The sequence below is a fragment of the Heteronotia binoei genome, chromosome 12, assembly GCF_032191835.1.
Source record: "Heteronotia binoei isolate CCM8104 ecotype False Entrance Well chromosome 12, APGP_CSIRO_Hbin_v1, whole genome shotgun sequence".
Classification (NCBI taxonomy): Eukaryota; Metazoa; Chordata; class Lepidosauria; order Squamata; family Gekkonidae; genus Heteronotia; species Heteronotia binoei.
In genome coordinates, this window is record NC_083234.1 from 30,398,588 (window position 1) to 30,418,825 (window position 20,238).

Below are 20,238 nucleotides of genomic sequence, written 5' to 3' on the forward strand. Positions count from 1 at the left end.
AAAAATGGAATGCAAGGCAGCATGTGTTACAGACTTAGTTGGATTACATCATGCTCATTGAAATTCTACTCTCCCCTCCCCAATATACTAAAGGCTACTGGGGTGGAGAAACATAAAGAATGGCCATTTTTTCTGTTTCTCTTCTCCTAGCAGACTTTCGTACATCTTGAAACCAAGCGCCCAGCACCATCCATCTAATCAAGTCTGCAACACAGCCTGTACCCTATTTTTTAAGACCAGTAACTACAATATATTGTGCTCCTCCATCATGCTCTGAAACAGCTTTTTCCTCTCTCCTTCCCTGTATGAACATCCTGCCAGATGAAGAGTTCTGGGGAACTTGAAAGCTTGTTCACTGTTTTTATGATATGTTGTTGGTCCTCATAAAAAAACATCATGCTACTGTTGTTTTTGGAATGTTGCTTACAAAATTCAGGCCTGAGAGCCCAGACTAGACTAATCTTGTCAGAACTCTGAAACTAAGAAGGGTTGGTACTTAGTCTTGTCTTAATCTTGCCAGAACTTGGAAGTTAAGGAGGGTTGGTGCTACTTAGAAGAGAGACCATTAGGGAAGTCTAGGGCTGCTATGCAGAGGAAGGCAGACAACAGCAAACCACCTCTGCTCATGTCTTGCCTTGAAAACAATTAAAAGTGTGCTGTCCAGTTGCATCCAACTCATGGTGATCCCATGGCAGCACACTTTTAGTTGTTTTCATTGCTGGAAACCAAATGTAACTATGCTGTGGGCATTTACACATTCAAAAGAAGGGAAAGATGCCTTATGTTTGTGTATAATCATTCACTTAATATCAGTAAGAAATTTATTTAGTTTCTGAGGCTGCCTGTCCACTCCGTCTCTTTCTTACATGACTAGACCCTCTCCCATCAAAAAATCTAAGGTCACTGCAAAGGTCTCAGAAAGGACTTGTTTCCTGATGAGAGTGGACCTGGTCACATAAGAAAAGGCACCTCACAGTTTAATCTTAAACAGAGTCACAGCTTTCTAAGTTCACTGACTTCAGGCATCCTGGAAAGCTGGGAAGAGAAAAGATGGAGCAGGCTTGAAAAATCCAGGGGAGGCTGGACATGACATGAGTTCTACCAATTGCCCCTCTCACTTAGATCGTCATCATTCTTTGCTCTGTGTATGAACTGCTCTGCCCCCAGCTCAGTACTGGTGCCAAATCAATATTATATACTAATAATTGATGGTATTTGGTATCACCTATGAAAGGAGGATATGTGGAGGCAGTGCCATAATTAATATCCATCAGATTTCCTGAACTGAAGATTCTCTCCTTCCCTGCCCTCTAAGATAAATCATGTGGTTTCTCTTATGTGGTGGAACTGAAATACTTCTCTTGTTTAACACTGATCTGAGATTCTAGAATAATTTTGGCAGTACCTGATCTTAGCTGCATGGATCTCTGAAAGCTTATGACTTTTTTTTAGTATTTCAGTTTCCTAGTATCACTTGATGGGATGAGTTAGAGTTACCATCACTGACAAATATATAATTGGAGACAAATAATCATTTATAGTATTTGGTAATATATACGGAGGTAGGCTATATGAAGAAGGGGATTTGCTACTGGTTGTGAAAGGGGTGGTCCTGGATTCTTAAAACAGGGTGTGATGAGGTGCTTGTGATGAGTGACACTTCATGCGCTCAGATTTCAAAGTGAGAAAGGGGGGGGTGAGGAGGGTCTCTTCAGGACACGTCTACCTTGCTCCACCAACCCCATGGTGGCACCGGAGGCTGCTGCAGACATTGTGGCGGGAGCGGTGGTCTGTCTGCCCACTGTTAGCACCAGGTTGGGAAACAAAGAAATAAAGGACAGCATATTGGGAAAGGGACGGGGTAAGAGTAAGAGAAGAACAGAGAGAAAGATAAGAGAAAGACAGAGGGCAAGTAAGAAGGGGAAAGAAAGGAGACAAAGGAAGCAGAAAAAGATTAGAGTTAAAGTTGAGATGAAGAGACGTGACTACTGGTAGCAAACTTGCATTCACTTTTATACAATCCATGGGTCAATCCATCCAGTTCAGGAGTTATCCTAGAACCCTCCTATTCTCTTTGTTCTGGATACCCCATACTGCATAGCATCTGGTTGGGGAACCACAGTGAGTTCTGAGCATAGGATCATGCATTCTATAGATAGCAAAGGAAGTTGCTGCTTCTAAAGAGGAAAGCTACTACTTCTTTTGGCCTCAAGGAGAGGCAGGGAAGGTTGTTTACATCTCCACTGTTGAATTATGTCATCAAAATCTTGTAGGAATGTCAAGCTGTGAACATCAAAGAAGGATTTTTGCTGTTAGGTCTGTGAATGCTAGAGGTTCATGAAATTATCATGTGGCACAGGAAGTACATAAGCCATGCACCAGTTCTGTGGTTCACTTCCTGAGCCTCTTTACAGAGACAAAGAAACCTTGATTACCGTTTATTAGCACTTCAATATCATCACTGAGTTTTCCTCCACTATAATTCTAGAACTGTTGACTGAGGAGTTGCTTCACATCAGCAGTGGAAATGTGAATGCCAAGTATGAGACCCAGTATTAGCCAAAGAATCAGTTCACTTGGTAGCTCTACAGAATTTGGCAACTGTCACAGAAAAAGTTACCCAGCAAATGACAGTTGGGTATTTAGGATCCATCATCTGCTTTCCAGTTGGAAGGATCTGGTGAACATTAGAATTCAGTGGCTTCCCCAGATAAAATGACAGGCGATTCAGTCATTCTCCATAGCTAACAACAGTATGAGAATAGAAACATCTTATGAATTTCTCCCTCGATGATTGTTCTTCAGTACTTTCCCTTCTCTCCTCAACATCTTTAAATGCTACTGCTTTCTTGACTTTCTGTATAACAACACCCAATTTCTGCCCAGAAATTCCAAATTCCACAAAAAGGTATGGTAACATGTGATTTCTGAAGTATATAAGCCAAATATTAATCCTGTCATAATGTTATTTTATATAGTGTTATGGGATTTCATAGGATTTTTTTTCACCTACTTGAAGAATTTGGATTTCCTGGTTGCGGAAGATGGATTTTGTTTTTGTTGTGTGCTGTAAAATTCATGGGGCCTTGAAGAGGCCCATGAACAAGGGGATGAGAAAAGGAAGCCCTGTAGGAGAGTGAGGGGGGAAGAAACAGTGTGAGTGGGTGGATTCTTGCTTGCGGAATCTACTCAGCCATCTTACACCCTCTGTTTTCTTGTAAAATGAAGGCACTTTTATTCAGCTTCTCTAGCCAGGAACAGCAGCATATCTTCCTTGGGACCAGCACTTGGCTGCTATAGCAGGGCAAATTCTTCTCTGATTGATCAGATGGTGGTCATGAAGCAAAACAGGAAATGTCAAGAGGGAAAAAGACACACTGAATGTCTGCAAAACCAACAGAAGTGTTAATGGCTATCAGCTAGTGCCTAAGCCCTTGAGATGTCCACTCTAACAGTAGGTTACCAAGGTTTTCTGAAATTAGGATTGCCTGCATACAAATCATTTTTAAAAGTATTCACATTTCTCTCACAAGTAAGAGAAATAACAGTAGTTGCAGGTGCATCATATTAGACTTCAGGAGATGTGAGAGTAAAGAGAGCTAGAGTTGGGAGACAAGATTGACATCAAGGTCCAAGGGGTAACTCTTGGATATATTCAAGATCAGATTGCAAACTAAAGGTGATTACTATCATAACAACATAGGAGGTCCTAAGAAATAATTACAAGTGTGAGTTTGTTTGGGTGGGTGGGCAGGCGATACTGTCCTCTTCCTAATGCCAGCCCTTATGATGGGGGTGGGAGAAACTCTAGCAATCCTGCATTCCAAGATCAAAATCCTAAATGGACAATGTTGAATCAAACTGTTTTAACTGGCTATGTTGTTGAGGTTTCTGCAGGGGAATTAAAGGAAGGGGAAAGGAGGGGAAGACAACACCAGAAGTCAGTCAAATGATACTCAGAGTTCTTGAAAGAAAATGTTTAAGAGGGCACTCTGTGTTTCCTTCTGTTTGGTTTTATTTGTGCAGACTGATTATAAGCAAAAATAAATTAGTTTGTTATTGTATTCCTGGTCCTGGTATTTAATGTTCCACATCAGAATACTGCCATGTCAAAGAGAGCATAGATAAGAAGAGAAAGAGAATGGAAATCACACTCTCAGGACTGAGTTTGATTCACAAAATCTATATGAGTGGAGTTTGAACAGGAGTTATGCTTGTTGTAAAGCACTACCTCAGTTAGAGGGTTTTTTTCTTTTAATTAAAAAGGGAATGGAAATGACAGCAATGTGAACATCTTTCTTTTCTCTTCATTAAGAAAAGCAAAGTTCTCACCTGAAAAGTTTCTTGTTGCCAACATAGTGGTAAGAATTGCACCCTAAAAGAGAGAAAGAAAGGAGATTTTAGATAGATTTTCATAGGGGATTTTTTTTTACAGAGTTTAAGCACAATGGGGGGCTTTTAAGAATGAGAAAAGAGAACAGAGTAAATTTATGGAAATGCTGGATAAGCATCACTGAATGAGCAAGACAGTTTCTACAGCCTATACCTGTGAAACTAACCAAAATCAGGTATAATGATAAGCCGTGGTTTGTTTAAATTTTGCATAGCATACTCTAGTTGTATACTAGAATGAGCACAAATCCTGCTTCCCATTTCCCCAGTTTGTTTGCTTCTTGCTTCCTCTCTGCCTTCCAAGAGAGGAAAGACCCCTTGCATAGACAATTCTGTGGCCAGGCAGCTGCAAGAGGCAGTGCTACTCAACAAGCTGTATGCACAAGTTTGAAATCCTACTTTGGTGCCCGTGCTGATCATCTGTATTCTGTGACATCCCAACTTCATAACTAGCTCAAGTGCTAGTTCATACACCCTTTGTTCTGATTTTCTGTTGAGCTTCCTCTTGTTGGCCAGGGCTTCAATTAATTGAATCAATCAATTAATCAACTACTTAAATTGTAATTTACTTATTTCTTTTATCATATTTTGCTCCTGCCTGACTTGCTGATTAGAAAACGTCATGTAATCCTATAGTAATTGCTGACTTTTATATCCTACAGTGTCTATGGACTTTTTGCCTTACAGATTTAGGATGCCTTATTACACCTTTTATGATTGTATTATGACTTCAACTTCAATAGAATCTTTTCAAAAGACAAAAAAAATGCTAGTTTATGACATTTGAATGCTGCTGCGGTGTAGATGACGGGGGAAGGCAATGGCAAACCACCCCATAAAAAGTCTGCCAAGAAAATGTGATGATGTGACATCACGCCATGGATTAGTAACGACTCTGTGCTTGCAAAGGGTGTTTGCACCTTTACCTTTTTTATTGTGTGGCTCAGGACAGATGTGCTGTTCCAACTGTGTGGCTATGGATAATCCTGCCTCAGTGCAACTTTCAAAGCCTTACAAATCACTCTGAACTTAAATTCTCAAGCTGATGTGTGTAACAGCAGCCTATGTGCACACAGCCCACCTCATAATTGAGAAAATGACTAATGGCTCCTTGTAATTTGACAAAAGAGGCAGCCATCAGATTCTGACCTGAGAACTTTTAAAGGGGATCAGCAAAGACAGCACAAAAGGTCCACATTTTACACAGAAGTACTTTTTCAGGTAGCCCCCAGCTTTGAAAGAACTTTCCTAACTCCCAGTTTGTTTCTGGGCAGCATTTGATTTGTTAACATTATAGAACTGGCAGATAGCTAATTGACCAATATCGACAACTGCCTTTGTATCCATCCATCTGCCCAATAGCATTTTAAACCACAGATCTTGTTGCAGGAAAGGAGATTGTAAACCGCTCTGAGACTCCTTTGGGTAGTAAAGGGTGGGGTATAAATCCAATATCCTCTCTTCATCTCTGAGTAGTGTACACAACTCACTCCTCTCCTCCATTTTACCCTCAGAACAACCCTGTGAGGTAGGCTGAGAGTTTGTGAAAATATGCCACAGGCATGCCCTTACTTGCTGTCTTCAGAATGTTTATGGGGGTGGGGGGGAAACAGCACAGTTATTTATAAATAACTATCAGTGCTATCCTAAACAGGTCTCCTTGGATTCCTACTCAAGTTTTCTCAATGGAAGTTCTCCCAGGAAAGTGTCCGTAGGAGTGCATTGTATGTAATTTATCTATAAATATTAGTGAGAACTGCTGACCAAGGAATAGACAGATATAGCTAAAAATGGTTAGTTTTATTAACATAAATGATCTCCCATAAAATCATCACCAAAATGCTAAAGGAGCAACTCTATCTCCCTTCACTTGTTTCTATTATTTCAGCCTTTGAAGGTTAGAGACACCTTGTTGAATAAATCAGTTCAGGTCATGTGAGGCCTGAAGATAAACGTTTGTGCCCTAGAGCTGTCCATTCTAATACTATATTACTTTTTCCATCACAGCTGTAGAAAATAGGTTAAATAGTTTGTAACAAGCAGATCATTAGCATATAATCAGAAGAAACAGGTTACTCTTATAGAGGAGCCTGACTGAAACACTTCTGTGTTTAATCTTGATCCCAGGGTAATCATTTTCATTTCATGCAGGGTGGGGGGGTGAGGGGAGAACATTATGCTTCATCTGTATCCTTTTAGCAAAAAGTGTGGTATGGTGTTTGGATTTAATGAGAAAAGCACCAGGCAACTGATGTACAGACTTTGGGTGGGATCACACTAGGAATCTGGCACTAGTTCTGTTTGATGTGTGCCACAGCAATCACACAGTTCTTGCCCTGCTGCTGGAAGAGTCATGGGCCACGCACATGCAAGAAGAATATTCAGTCTGCTCCTGCACATGTGGGGCAGGTGCATTGCGTGCCCTGGCCATTCAAACATCCAGGAAACACACCCTGCATGTGTTTTAGAGATTTTTAGGGGTGGGCTGGGACCAGCATTTTAGGGATGGACTGGGACCAGATTAAATAGCTACCAGGAACTTCCCTAAAATGAGGTAAGTATGGGCAGTACTTGGGGGGCTGATGTGCATGTGTGATCATGTACATTACATCTGGAGGGGAGGTGTGGTTAGGTTGGGCCAAATCTCTTGTGTGATCACACCCTTGCAAACTACAAAATTCCACACAATCCATCTACAGATCATACAGTGAATGCACATGCAGAATCCATGGTATATACATACTCTGGGAAGTAACAACTGGTTAAGTAAGACTTCCCAGCATGCTCAACTGTTGCATGTACAATTGTCACATGCACATTATTTCCAAAATAGCAATGCCAATAAGCATCTATTTGAGATAGTGATTACAGGACACATAGATCAAATTATTTTTAGCAAGAACATGCTAGATTGACTGGAAACTGAAGGAAAAGAACAGGCTGCAGAAGCTGAGACACATAATGGCCAAGACTTTTTGCTGTAGATGTTAAAAGGGAAAGGGTAAAAATTTTAGAAGACCTCAACCACAACAAGTAGAAGCAACAAACTCCCCAGTAACTAGGTAAGAGAGGTGAGCTGGAATGGAAAGATTAACTATCTTCCTTCAATATTTTTGGCAGGGTGGTGTAATATGAAGGAAGAATCGCAGAAACAGAAAGAGATACAAAACTAGGTATGACAGTAGAAAGTATTGAAAGAAGGAGGAGGAGATATGGAATGAAGTTTTGGAACTGAAAGAGAATAAAGCAAGAATAAAGCAAGACAGTTCAGAATGGGGGAGGTAGAGGAAGGGGAAAATGCAGAGGAAACGAAGAAGGAAGGAGTTGATTGGTGTCATGAGCCCTGACAAGGAGGAGCTGGAAGGGTTAACAGACCTGGAAAAGTTGCCAATCAGTTCCACAGCTGAACAAACAGCAGCTGGTCCATCAATCACTCTCCAGGCACCAGTGTCAGCTGTTGACGATCAATTTCCTCCAAGCACTCCTCCTCTCATTTCAAGAGTTCGAAGAAGGCTCCGGAAAGAACTTTCAGAGCGAAGACATGAGGCACGCTGATGCTTCAGGTCTCTCAGCCCTGAGTTCTAGCAGAGTCACTGCCACCCAGGGAGCAGGCTGATTGAGACTCCCATATAGCTCCCACCCAGGACCCGGTAACCTTGTGGAAGCAACAAGTCTATTCTCTGGCTTGCATCCATGCTCCTCCCTAATCCTGACCTGCTTGATTTCCTTGGCACCCTGACCTTTTGGCTTTTGGACATTGACTTCTGATTCTGTTTTGTGATTCTGCATTGGTGACTTGGCTCCTGCTTGACTTCCTGGACTTTGCCCTTGGACTGGCTTTGGACTGCTGCCTGCTTGCACCCTGAGAACGTGACGATTGGAATCAATACTGGACAGTGTCAACTATCCTTTTGAAGAAGATGGTCAGCACTCTCACAGGGCAAGAAAGAAAGGAAAGTAGCTGAGTCGGTGAGAGGGGAACAAGGATTATTAGCCAGACGATCAGTCAGGAAAATAAACCAACAGTACAATCCTATGCAGAATTATTCCATTCTGATGTGACTTTGCATAGTATCATACTGTAAATTACTTAGCATGGAATAGAACAGAAGTGTATGTGGAGAGAGAAAACTGCAAGCAAATTCAGCACTGGAAGCCCCAAACATCTCCCATGCTTTACTTTTCTAATTTGTAAGACAACTGTACTTACCTTGAGCTTCCTTCTGGCATTGAATTTTTTCAGACACTCTACAGTCTCCTGTCTGTGCATCATGGAGGCCACTGTTGAACGTTGCTGTTAAAGGACAAAAAAATAACATGAACAAAGTTTGGAACTTCTGTCTTGGCACAAGAATATAGGAAGGAGAAAGCAACAAAAAGGGAGGGGTATGTGTCCTAAGATGTGCAGTGGATATTACTTCCCATAAGCCTCTGAATATGACTGCTGTATTTTATATATTGCTCAGTCATGGAAGAATTTAAGTCTGTACACTAACACAGTACATAAATATATATGTACTCTCAATATGCTGGACAAATTCAGGTGGGTAGCCATGTTGGTATGAAGCAGCAGAATAAAGTTAGAGTCTAGTGGCACTTTTAAGACCAACAAAGTTATATTCAAGGTATAAGCTTTTGTGTGCAAGCACACTTCCTCAGATACTTCCTGAGGAAGTGTGCTTGCACATAAAAGTTTCTACCTTGAACAAAACTTTATTGGTTTTAAAGGTGCCACTGGACTCAAACTTTGTTCTATATTAGGCAGTCTTGTCTGACTGCCAGACTACTGCAACTCTCAAGAATCTGGATAGTATAAGGGAGCAACATTTTGGAGCTCAACATGATAAAGTTCATTCATAACTTAAGACACAACACTGCAGCTTTCATGGATGAGACAAAACCTCTGCCTGAAACAGGATAGGAGTGGGGCTATGGCTTGGCATGCAGAAGGTCCCAGGTTCAATCCCTGGAACTGCCAGTCATAAAGATCAGGTGACAGGAAAGACCTCAGCCTGAGACAATATAAAACCATGCCAGTCTAAGTAGACAATACTGAATTTGATTGACCCCGGGTCACATTCAGTAGAAGGCAGCTTCTTGTGGCTTGGAATGTGCCGGTCTGGCGTGGGAAGTGGGGGAGGGGTTGGCGATCTGGCTGGTGTACCGTCCGCCTAACGCACCAGCCAGCGCCTTACCAGCCCTGATGGAGGCGGTGGCGGGCTGGGCGTTGGAGTTCCCAAGGCTTATGGTCTTGGGTGACTTCAACGTCCATGCAGACGACGCGGCCTCCAATCAGGCGCTGGACCTAGTGTCTTCCATGGCGACACTGGGACTCTCCCAATTTGTTACCACTCCCACGCATCAGGCCGGACACATGTTAGACTTGATCTTTGCGTCCGGGATTCTGGTGGACGGTATCGCAGTAGAAGCGGTGCCATGGTCGGACCACCTAGCCCTTAAGGCCCGTGTGGGTGCGCCCCCTCGACCCTGTACAGGCGGCGAGCCTATTTTGGCTCGCCCGCGGAGTCAGATGGACCCTGAGCGGTTCCAGAGGGCTCTGCGGGACCCCTGGCCCCCTAGCAATTCCCTTGATGACCTAGTAGATACCTGGCATGACAGGTTATCCAGGGCCATCAATGAAATTGCACCCCGGCGTCCTCTGCGCCCCCGAAGTAGGCTGGCTCCTTGGTACACCTCGGAGCTACGCCAACTGAAACAGGGACTCAGACGACTAGAGAGGCGGTGGCGGCATACTCGTGACGAAGCGACGAGAACATCCTATAGAACGTTTATGAAGTCTTATGAGATGGCAGTCAAAGCTGCAAAGAAGGAATACTTTGCGGCTAGGATTGCATCTGCAAATTCGCGCCCAGCACAATTATTTAAGATAATTGAGAATCTGACCACTCTGCCCCAAGGCAGACCAAACATGAAAGAATTGGAAATAGGCTGTGAGGCTTTTGCGAAATTTTTTGCAGATAAAATCTCGTCACTCCGCCAGGACTTTCCTGCCACATTGAATGCAGTAGATGAACCCGGGGCTCCGTGCCTGTCTTCTGGTGTTATCTTGGATCACTTCGACGCGCTTAGTCTTGGGGAAGTCGACGAAGTCCTCTCAACTGTACGCCCTACAACTTGCGACCTTGACCCATGCCCCTCCTGGCTAATCAAATCCTGCCAGAGGGAGCTTAGATATCCTATACGGGATATCATAAATAGATCCCTCTTGGAAGGGCAATTTCCAACATCTTTGAAAGAGGCCATGGTCCGCCCTCTCCTGAAAAAGAGTACAGCAGACCCGGCCGAATTGGCAAATTACCGGCCGGTCTCGAACCTACCATTTTTAGGTAAGGTTATAGAGAGGGCAGTGGCGTTACAGTTGCAGAGTTTTTTGGATGACACTTCCGCCTTAGACCCTCACCAGTCCGGCTTCCGTCCGGGTTATGGGACGGAGACAGTGCTGGTCGCCTTGGTGGATGACCTCCAGCGGCATCTGGATCGAGGCGGCGTGGCTGTGCTGATATTGCTGGATCTGTCGGCCGCATTTGATACGGTCGATCATCAGTTACTGGCCCGCCGGCTCGCCGACACGGGGATTGGGGGATTGGCCTTACAGTGGCTGTCCTCCTTCCTCGAAGGACGGGGACAAAGGGTGGCCATTGGGGGGGAACGGTCCCGGAGGCACCCACTAGTATGTGGGGTCCCACAAGGGGCAGTTCTCTCCCCGATGTTATTTAACATCTATATGCGCCCCCTTGCCCAGATTGCCTGGAGGTTTGGACTTGGGTGCCATCAATATGCTGATGACACCCAACTCTACCTGCTAATGGATGGCCGGCCTGGCTCCGTCCCAGAAAGCCTGGACCTAGCATTGCAAGCCGTGGCAGGCTGGCTCAGACTGAGTGGGCTGAAGTTGAATCCAACGAAGACAGAGGTCCTGTGCTTGGGTCGCGGTGCCCTGGGAGGGGAAATCCCCTTGCCAGTCCTTGACGGTGTGCAGCTTAAAGCGGCACACAAGGTCAAGAGCCTGGGGGTTCTTCTGGAGCCTTCATTATCAATGGAGGCACAGATAGCGGCCGCTGCCAAGTCCGCGTTCTTTCATCTTCGTCGGGCGAAGCAGTTGGCCCCCTTCCTAGAGCGCCGCGACCTAGCAACAGTGATCCATGCTACGGTCACCTCGAGACTGGACTACTGCAACGCCCTCTACATGGGGCTGCCCTTGTGCCGAATTCGGCGGCTGCAGCTGGTGCAGAACGCGGCGGCTAGGCTGTTGTTGGGGCTCCCAAGGTGGGAGCACATACAGCCGGGGCTGCGCGGACTGCACTGGTTGCCAGTGGCATACCGAGTTCGCTACAAGGTGCTGGTTATTACCTTTAAAGCCCTATATGGCCGAGGACCTACCTACCTAAGGGACCGTCTCTCCCCATATGAGCCCCAGAGGGCACTGAGGTCATCTGGGAAAAACCAGTTGAATATCCCTGGGCCAAGGGAGGCCAGACTGAAAGCCACCCGGGACCGGGCCTTCTCTATTACTGCTCCATTACTGTGGAACCAACTCCCTGAGGAGGTGAGGGCCCTACGATGTTTAGAGGGATTCCGTAGGGCCTGTAAGACCCACCTTTTCAAGATGGCCTTCAACTAGCGAAAAACTGTGACAAATCTAGATATGCTGCTAGAAATGCTTTTATTCCTGAAATGTTTTTACTTCTGAAATTTATTGAAACCTGTTTTAACGCCATACTGTTATGTTAATTTTAATACTCTGTAATTGTTTTAACTATTTTATAAGTATAATTGATGTAATGTGTGTTTTATGTTGTGAGCCGCCCTGAGCCTGCCCCGGCGGGGAGGGCGGGATAGAAATAAAAAATTATTATTATTATTATATTATATGAAACTTCATCTACAAGCAATTCTGACACCTTTTGCCAGATTGCTACACACAGCATCAAAAGCAAAGCAGCAACTGGAATCTTGAAAGAAAGGGAAAAAATAAGTAGATTCAAAAGACGTTTCCTTACTATGATAGGCAGGTGTCAGGCACAAAGGCAAGAGAAACAGTGACACTTACACAGACCCATGGATGTTTTAAAGCTTCATGAGCTGTAATTCTCTTTGCAGGGTTGATAGTTAACATCTGGTTTATGAGGTTTTTTGCTTCAGGGGTGACTGTGTCCCACTCAGGAGAAGGAAACTGTGGACAAAAAGAGGTTACAGGAAGGTTATGTTGGTGAACACATCAGTGCCCAAGGAGGAGGGTGCTCCCATTCAACAAGTCAGCATTTAAAAAAAACAAAAACAAACCAAAAGCAGTTTAATAAACCGGGGGCAGCTTTAGAGTCTGTCCAGAGTCCCCCATCCAGTCTGTATAATTTTTATAATTACCATATCAGAGGTAAAATAATATCCACTCCCAACTGAGGCCTTGTATACTAGGAATTTCTAATTAATATCTGAAATCCAACACACAGTCCTATCCTTCTATTTCAGCAAGTTCAACTGACATTATTCAGTTTTTCATTTCACTATTCTTTGAATAAAAAGAGGCCTACATGAGCAAATGAAAGAAGAATGCATGCTGCAGTTCTGGATGGGTGGAATTTTTATGAGACCATTTCCAATTCACCCTAACTGTAGATTACCAACATGGTTCTTGTCTACCCCCCCACAGATCTACCTCTAATGAACATGAAAGGAACTGAAGCTTCAATTTAATGCAGAGATTTTGCAATCATGCGTCAAAAGAGGGGAATTAAGCAATCCTTGGAATCTTAACAGCACGGGGTGCTGCTCATTGACATTGTTAGAAAAAACACTAGCAGATATCTCAAAGTTTGAGAATCACTGCATTATCTAGAACTACGTGTTCTTCCTTAACAGTGTCTTTAATACAGAAAGAGCCTTAAAAATAAGACACTCAAGGCATTTCACAAGTTACTCTAGAAATGTTATTTTTCTTTTCTCACCTACACATTCACTCCTACTGCATTATCCCACTCTTACCAGCATTACTGTGATGAGCACAGGATTTGAAAATATGTTTGTCAATGCAGTCTGTAGTTCTGCTCTTAAGAGGCCTTGGAAATACAATCACAGGCCTATGTTGATATGTTCCTATACTTTTTGAATCTCCCATGGAAACAGGATGAATGGACGGCAGAAATTTCTCCACAACAGACATATAATGGACTCTGAATAGAGGCCTGGAGTGATGAGAATTATTTCTGAGACATGGTGAGGAATCCAGTCTGAAGAGTTGTCTAACAGCACCCTCCACTGTTTGGCATAGCATAACCACACAGAAATATCATCATGCTGCTGTGCTGCATTTAGGCCTCAGTCAAATATGAGATGCTCACTCAAAGTCCTGTTAAGCACACATTTGCCCAGCTAGACTAACCTTCATAGCACTTGTTCCCCTCATAAATAATATGGATAACCTGCTCTAATCCCTTGGATATGTGATACTTGTGCTTGACTCAGCAGGAAGATGTCTACACTCCCCTTCCATTAGCAAGGAAGGCATGACTGCAGAATACAAAATTCTTGAGCCAGGTATGTTGACACATGGTCCACAGTGCTTGTACAGATTAAGGGACTGCAATTTAACACTTCAGGACACGTTCCCATCCATGTATCTGATCAGAGGAATGCTACGTAAATCTGTTATTAGTAGCATCTATTACATTCCTGGTCTTTAATGTAAAATAACTCCATTTGTTCTGGCTTTTGAAAGAGAGGGGGGGGAACGTTCACTTGGTTGCCAGGTTTCTTAAAACATGTGCTCTACGGCTGGATTTGCTCGAGGAGCAGAACAAGATAAAAGAAAGGACAGTGGCCAGGTTTGCCAACCCCAGGTGGGGTCTGGAGATTTCCACTATTGCAGTTGATACCTAGACTACAGAGATCAGTTCTCCTGAACATAATGGCAGCTATGAAAGGTATACTTTATGGCACGACACCCCTTCAGACCTCCTTCCCTTCCTCAAATGCCATCCTTCCTAGGCTCTTCTCCTAAAACTCCAGGAGTTTCCCAAATCAGAGTTGGCAACCCTAACTGTAGCACTATTTCAGACTACTGGCACTTCGGAATGTAAAAACTGCCCATTTGCAGTAGCTCTTTCCTTTGCTGTATGGGTTTTCTATTTCTAGAGAGGTTTTAATACAGAGGTGCAATGAAAAGTGACCTCCCCACAATCACTCCTGTAAAGTGGCACAATATATTCTACCATCTCTCATCAGTCCACCAACCTAATTTTATTGCATATACCAGGTCAGGACACAATGCATGAGACAGGCCAGCTCCAAAGCAGTTTTCAGTCTCAAATCCAATTCTAACCTCTCAAAATTGACACAAATGTGTAATTTTGCTTTAATTTCAGAGATCCTGTGTTTTGTAGATATGGGACTGCTCCCTCCACTGTCTCTGAAAAATGAAATGGTATTAGTAGTCTCTACTGTGAAAGCATTAGATTATGAGATTTAATGGGTAGTGAGCAGATTTTAAATGAACAGATTAGGGAGGAGCATATTATGACAGATAAAGGGGTTTTTTTTAGCTTGGACACAGGTAGTTCTAGGGATAGAAGTGTACTCTTCTGCATGGGAAGGACATGAGCTGAAATGGTATCAGTCCAATGACCTTCAAACACAGACAAGAAAGCAAATGAACACAAGCTAACTAGACTTCTATTACAGATATAAACCCTTAGCACTAAACAGTATCTGAAGGGCCATCAACTTCTATACCACCCTGTCTGTCAACCAAAGTCATCATCTGAAACTGTGTGCTTGGTGGTCCCACTTTAGGGAAGTGGATAGTTATAACTAAGAGAAAAGGCTTTCTCTGTTGTGATGCCTTGTCTATGGAGCAGACTTCTAAGAAACATTCACTTGGTGCTCAGTTCTTTGTTTGCTTCAGAACCATGCCAAACTTTTATTTATTTATTTATTTATTTATTTATTTATTTATTTATTAATTAATTATTAATTTTATTTATATCCCGCCCTCCCCACGCAGGCAGGCTACTTTAAATTCCAGCATCTTGAGGGCTGGCCTCTTGTCTTTTACCTTTGTTATCTGCTGCTGCTGTTTATTTGGAATTACTTCAATGTATACATTACTTAAAATTCAAATTGCGTTTTTTTATATTTAAGTTAGCCACCTTATAGTCTGTGTTTTTAAAACATGTAAAGCCAGGCATGCAGCCACTCCCTCTTGGCTTTTTTACAAATGACTCACCATATTTTTATCTCATCCCACCTCCAAGGAGCTCAAAGTAGCATGCACAGGATACTCCTTGCCTCTATTTTATTCTTACCGTTAAGTAGGCTGGGATAGCGAAAGTGTGTAACTGTTCCAAGGTCACCCAGAGAACTTTGTGACAGAATAGGGATTTGAACCCAGGTCTCCCCATTCCTAATCTGACACTGTAACCATTACACCACACTGGATCCTGTGTAAATCAATGACTGTTATCAAGGCCATTTAAAATATAAAATAATATTTTATTTTGTGTGGCCAATGTTGCAAAGACCTGAGAGAAATAAGCAATTACTCACATCATAGGCTCCAGCCTTGATCTGTTGGTACAGCTTGTGCTGATCTTCATCCCAGAACGGAGGATACCCCACAAGTAAGATGTAAAGAATAACACCTATGGCAAAGAATGTGATGGTGGTAGTTTAGAAGCAAGCACCTCAGGCCTCATCTCTCTCATTCTATCACTTGGGTTTGTCAAAAAAAGAAAGCTGGTAATATATTCTGGGTGGTAATTCTTATTTTCATGACCATCTTTGTGCACAAGCCTATGTAATTGGAGTGAGGGCTGCCAACTGCTTAACTGCTTCTCCATGTGCAGTAGACAGGTGAGATTATTTATATGCACCCCAATGTAAATCCTTGTCTATACTGTTATAATGGACTCTGGGCATGAGAACATCTCCTAGAATTGGAGAAGCCGAAACAATGATGTTTTCTTAATCTTTCTAAGCAGGTGCTGAAGATAGCCTTCTCCTAAAATGTCTGTTTCTGGTTGCTTCCTCCCTTTCTTTTCTCCTGAATGTATTCTTTTATCTGGAGCCTCACCCTTCAATCTCAGAAAGCCTCAACAGAGTTGCAGCTTGTCAAGCCAGAACAATGGCTGAACATTAAATGATTCATCCATTCCATAGCTCCAAGGAAGAAGTGAATAATCTCATACTGTTATTACCTGTTGGGCAGCTGATTGAATAAAGTCCTATTTACACATGCAGGAGAAGGAGGTGGTAGAACACTGAGAGGGGAGAAGGGACTGCAAGTGATGGATTCCAGCTCCATGCCAACAGAAATCCAGCATGGCACCGAGAAAGCTTATATTCCTCAGGTTCTAACCCACTTCTTTGCTTTCTATGCTGGCTTCCTATCTTCAGGAGGTTTTCACAATAGGAGAGAATTCCAAAACGCTATTCTGCATGACCCTCCACTTGCAGTTAGAAGCAGAATTATCCATTGTACCACTTCATAGTCTTTCATGTGTGATGCAGGACTCAGAAAACCCTTTGCCATGTTTAACTTCCTTACTCTGTGGAAGAGCCACAACAAGGAGTCACACAGTTTGAGCTTACCACATGCCCAGATATCCACAGGTTTGCCATAGGCTTCTTTGCGTAGGACTTCTGGAGAGAGGTAGCCAGGAGTGCCTGCAAAGCCTGAGAGAAAACAAGAGTTGCCAGAGCAGGTGGTTTGTGCAATTATTAGGTGAGGAAAGTATGATGGGAAATGATGAAAGGGAAGGAATCCAACCAGCACTCACCGAACCAGGCCTGCTGGTCTCCTTGCACTTCAATCGCCAAGCCAAAGTCTGCCAATTTCACCGCCGCTCCTTTGCATTTGCTGGCCAGAAGCAGGTTCTCCGGCTGTCATGGTGGCCCAATTTAACATAGGATGCCATTTTAATAGAATCATGTATAGTTTTTGTTTGGTTTAAAGTAAAGAGGAGGAAAAAGAAACAGAATAAAACAACAACAACCAGTTTGCAGAAGCTGGGTAGCCTGCAATCAACTCCTCCCCCCCCCCCAAAGTATGACAGAGAGAGAAAGAGACAAGCTATATTCTGGAGATAGCCCTGTTCCATAGCTAGAATAAAGGGAAGAATATTTTAGGGCAGTCTGCTCTTGTGTGAAGTGCTGGCTGAGGACTCCAAATTTTAACTGCCTAGTCTGCTGGTCCTGAGGTTTATTTAAGTTATAATAAAAAGTTGATCTTCTGTGTCTCCCAGAGAACCAGAATCATCCTGGCATTAACAGGCTGCCATCAAACTCCACCCTAGACCAGCACACAATGCTTACTGCCCTTGCAAATGGCACTTCCCAGGGATTATGGGAAAGTATCTGACACATTTAGGCTCTCCAAGGCTATTGCAAACAGAAACATAGAAACAGTTCAGTTTCTTCTTTCGTTCACAAGGACTGTTCTTAGGGTCAACAGATAGAAAATGTAAATCAGGCTTTTTATTGCTAAGATTAGTGCAAGCTAATAAAACCTGTTTGATCTTTGTAGTGATTCTAGTAGTGTAGTAACAGATTCCTGCAAAAGAGTAGTCTAGACTGGAAAAAGGATGAACATACTGTTTTGATTTGTATGCTGACCTGGTGTTGTTTCATAGTAGGGTAGGAGCTTTTGCCTTCTTTTTACCTATCATGTGGCATCTCCCAAAGTCCCACCATGGTGCCAGTATGTTCATTTGCAAAAGAAAATGGGGATACCAGGAAAATGGAGGGTGACTTTTGCTCATCAGGCACTGCCACAGCTAAAAGCCTAGTGTTTTGCAAGACAGACCCTCATCCCGATTAAGATACAGAACAATTTCCCCTGCAACTTGTGTCCCCTTGAGCGATCTGCAGCCATCTCCTCTACAGGCACCTTTCTGTTGTGAATCTGCTTCCTGTTTGCAGTGCATTGTTGGTGGGATTCTGTAGTTTTGTTGATGGGAGGTCAGCAAGTGGATCATCCCATTTCGGAGCAGAGGGTTGGGCTGGTGATCTTATGTCCTTCAAATTTTACCACTTTATGAAGCTAAAGAAGCACCATCTCTGCCTGCCACATGGTGCTCCCCTGAATTTCCAGTTTCCAGCTTGTAAATGGACAACAACACAGCAGACAACATTCTATTCATCAAGCATGCACAAAAAAAGGGCTCCCCTCCATTCCATCCTTTGCTTGGACCTTTTGCTCCACCAGCTGAGATTAATTGGATATGCTTTGTGTTACACTTTCCCTCGCTTCCTCAAGTATGTTGTCTAGACTTCCAGATATATCTGCTAATAATCATCAGAGACAAAGAAGTCGCTAGTTAAAAATATCCCCTTGGAAACTTTGGAAATGTTACAATATAAGAAGAGAGCGTGTGCCAGTTCTAGCAATGGATTAAAGACAAGCTGTGTGGCTGCTGTATATGAACATGCGTCTTTGTGCAAAGGTACTGCCCTGCACGCCATGCAATTTTCTTCTTAATGTCTTTAGGAAGAACACCACAGTGAGGAACCCGGAGAGGATGAAAGCGGCCTACAAGCTCCAACTCATAAGCTCTACCAAAATCCTCAGCACACAAAGGTTATTTTCAAATGGGAAGCAGAGTAATTATTCTCAGGGAGTAAGACGTCTCATTGAACACAGTGAGACTGACTTCACAGGCAACATGCTTAGGATCACACCACACAGCTGTCCATTCATTTAACACGTTTTTCCGTCAACGTGGGAAGATAAACTATGAGGAGGGCCCTGCAGTCTGTCCTTTTCCATTCTGAGCAAGTCAAACCCCAAACTGAATCATCCTTCCTAGAGCCAGAATCTAGAAGTGAAAAGACAATGGTGTTTCAAAGAGAACAACATTCTGGTTTCGTGACTTTACACAAGTTTGACACTTGCTGATCACTGCCAGCTCCAACCTCTTCCGGATACTTTGCCCCTGAAGTCTTAGTTATCACAATCCAATGGCAGCTGCTTCAGTTTTACTACTGGGTGGGGAAAGAGAGAGAGAAAAGAGAAATGCTTCCAGCAGGAAGATCAATCCCCCACTCCCAAAGCATGAAACAGACATGCTGTATAGCTCAATGCTGTGCTTAGTATGCACGACCATTTCAGCTATACTATTCCCCAATGGAACATATTGGAAGTTACAGCGATTTCACTAAATACCAATTACAACTGTCCAACTTCAACATCAAAATCTGGCACGCATGAAAAGGCACACTCCCTACCATAAATCAAACATCAAGAGTCAATCATAATGATCCATACCACAATTGGTCCCATTTTAAACAAAATGTGAGAGACTAACACAATTCTGTCTCACATACAGTAAAGCAATTCCACCACCTTCATGTTTAGGATTCCAGATACTGAGATTACCAGTAAGAAAGAATGCATCCTGGAAGGCTCATTAGATGTGGAAGAGACTATGTTTGTCACACTTTTTAATTGTTTAAAATTTGTAATATGTAACACACTCAAACATACCTCTGTGTAAATTCTATGTCTAAAAACTGTCTCAGACACTGTCTTTGGCATTTCATAATGTATGGTGCAGATCATGACCTAAAAACCCTAAGCAGCCTGGGCCCCAAACACCTGGAAGGTCATTTCCACCCCTATCAGATCTTGAGGACTGACCAACAGTATGCTCAGCACAGTTCTGTGAGTCAACGTAATACTTCAGATATGGTCAGCGTTAGGAACTATGCCCACTGCCTCTACCAATACCCACTTATACTACCCAATCAACATTAAAGTCCAACTACCACTGAATAATCAAGCTCACAGAACAGAACCACTTTTGGTGGCCAAATCTGTGATATGCAGAAGTA

The 20,238-nt window shown here is 43.1% G+C and overlaps 1 protein-coding gene across 15 annotated transcripts in view; it reads right to left on the minus strand.

The window, feature by feature from the left end:
• Window positions 1–20,238, minus strand: part of CAMK2B (calcium/calmodulin dependent protein kinase II beta) — a 225,403-nt gene that overhangs the window by 43,883 nt on the left and 161,282 nt on the right. For 9 of the 15 annotated variants that reach the window (XM_060251387.1, XM_060251374.1, XM_060251375.1 and 6 more), the window contains exons 7-13: window positions 17,187–17,289; window positions 16,999–17,082; window positions 15,955–16,049; window positions 12,464–12,586; window positions 8,603–8,686; window positions 4,333–4,375; window positions 1,727–1,801 (exon numbers count right to left, since the gene is read on the minus strand). In XM_060251387.1, the coding sequence (XP_060107370.1) occupies window positions 1,727–1,801; window positions 4,333–4,375; window positions 8,603–8,686; window positions 12,464–12,586; window positions 15,955–16,049; window positions 16,999–17,082; window positions 17,187–17,289 (607 nt within the window). The remainder of the gene's footprint in view (window positions 1–1,726; window positions 1,802–4,332; window positions 4,376–8,602; window positions 8,687–12,463; window positions 12,587–15,954; window positions 16,050–16,998; window positions 17,083–17,186; window positions 17,290–20,238) is intronic. The other 6 variants (XM_060251379.1, XM_060251385.1, XM_060251377.1 and 3 more) reach the window with 1 other exon arrangement.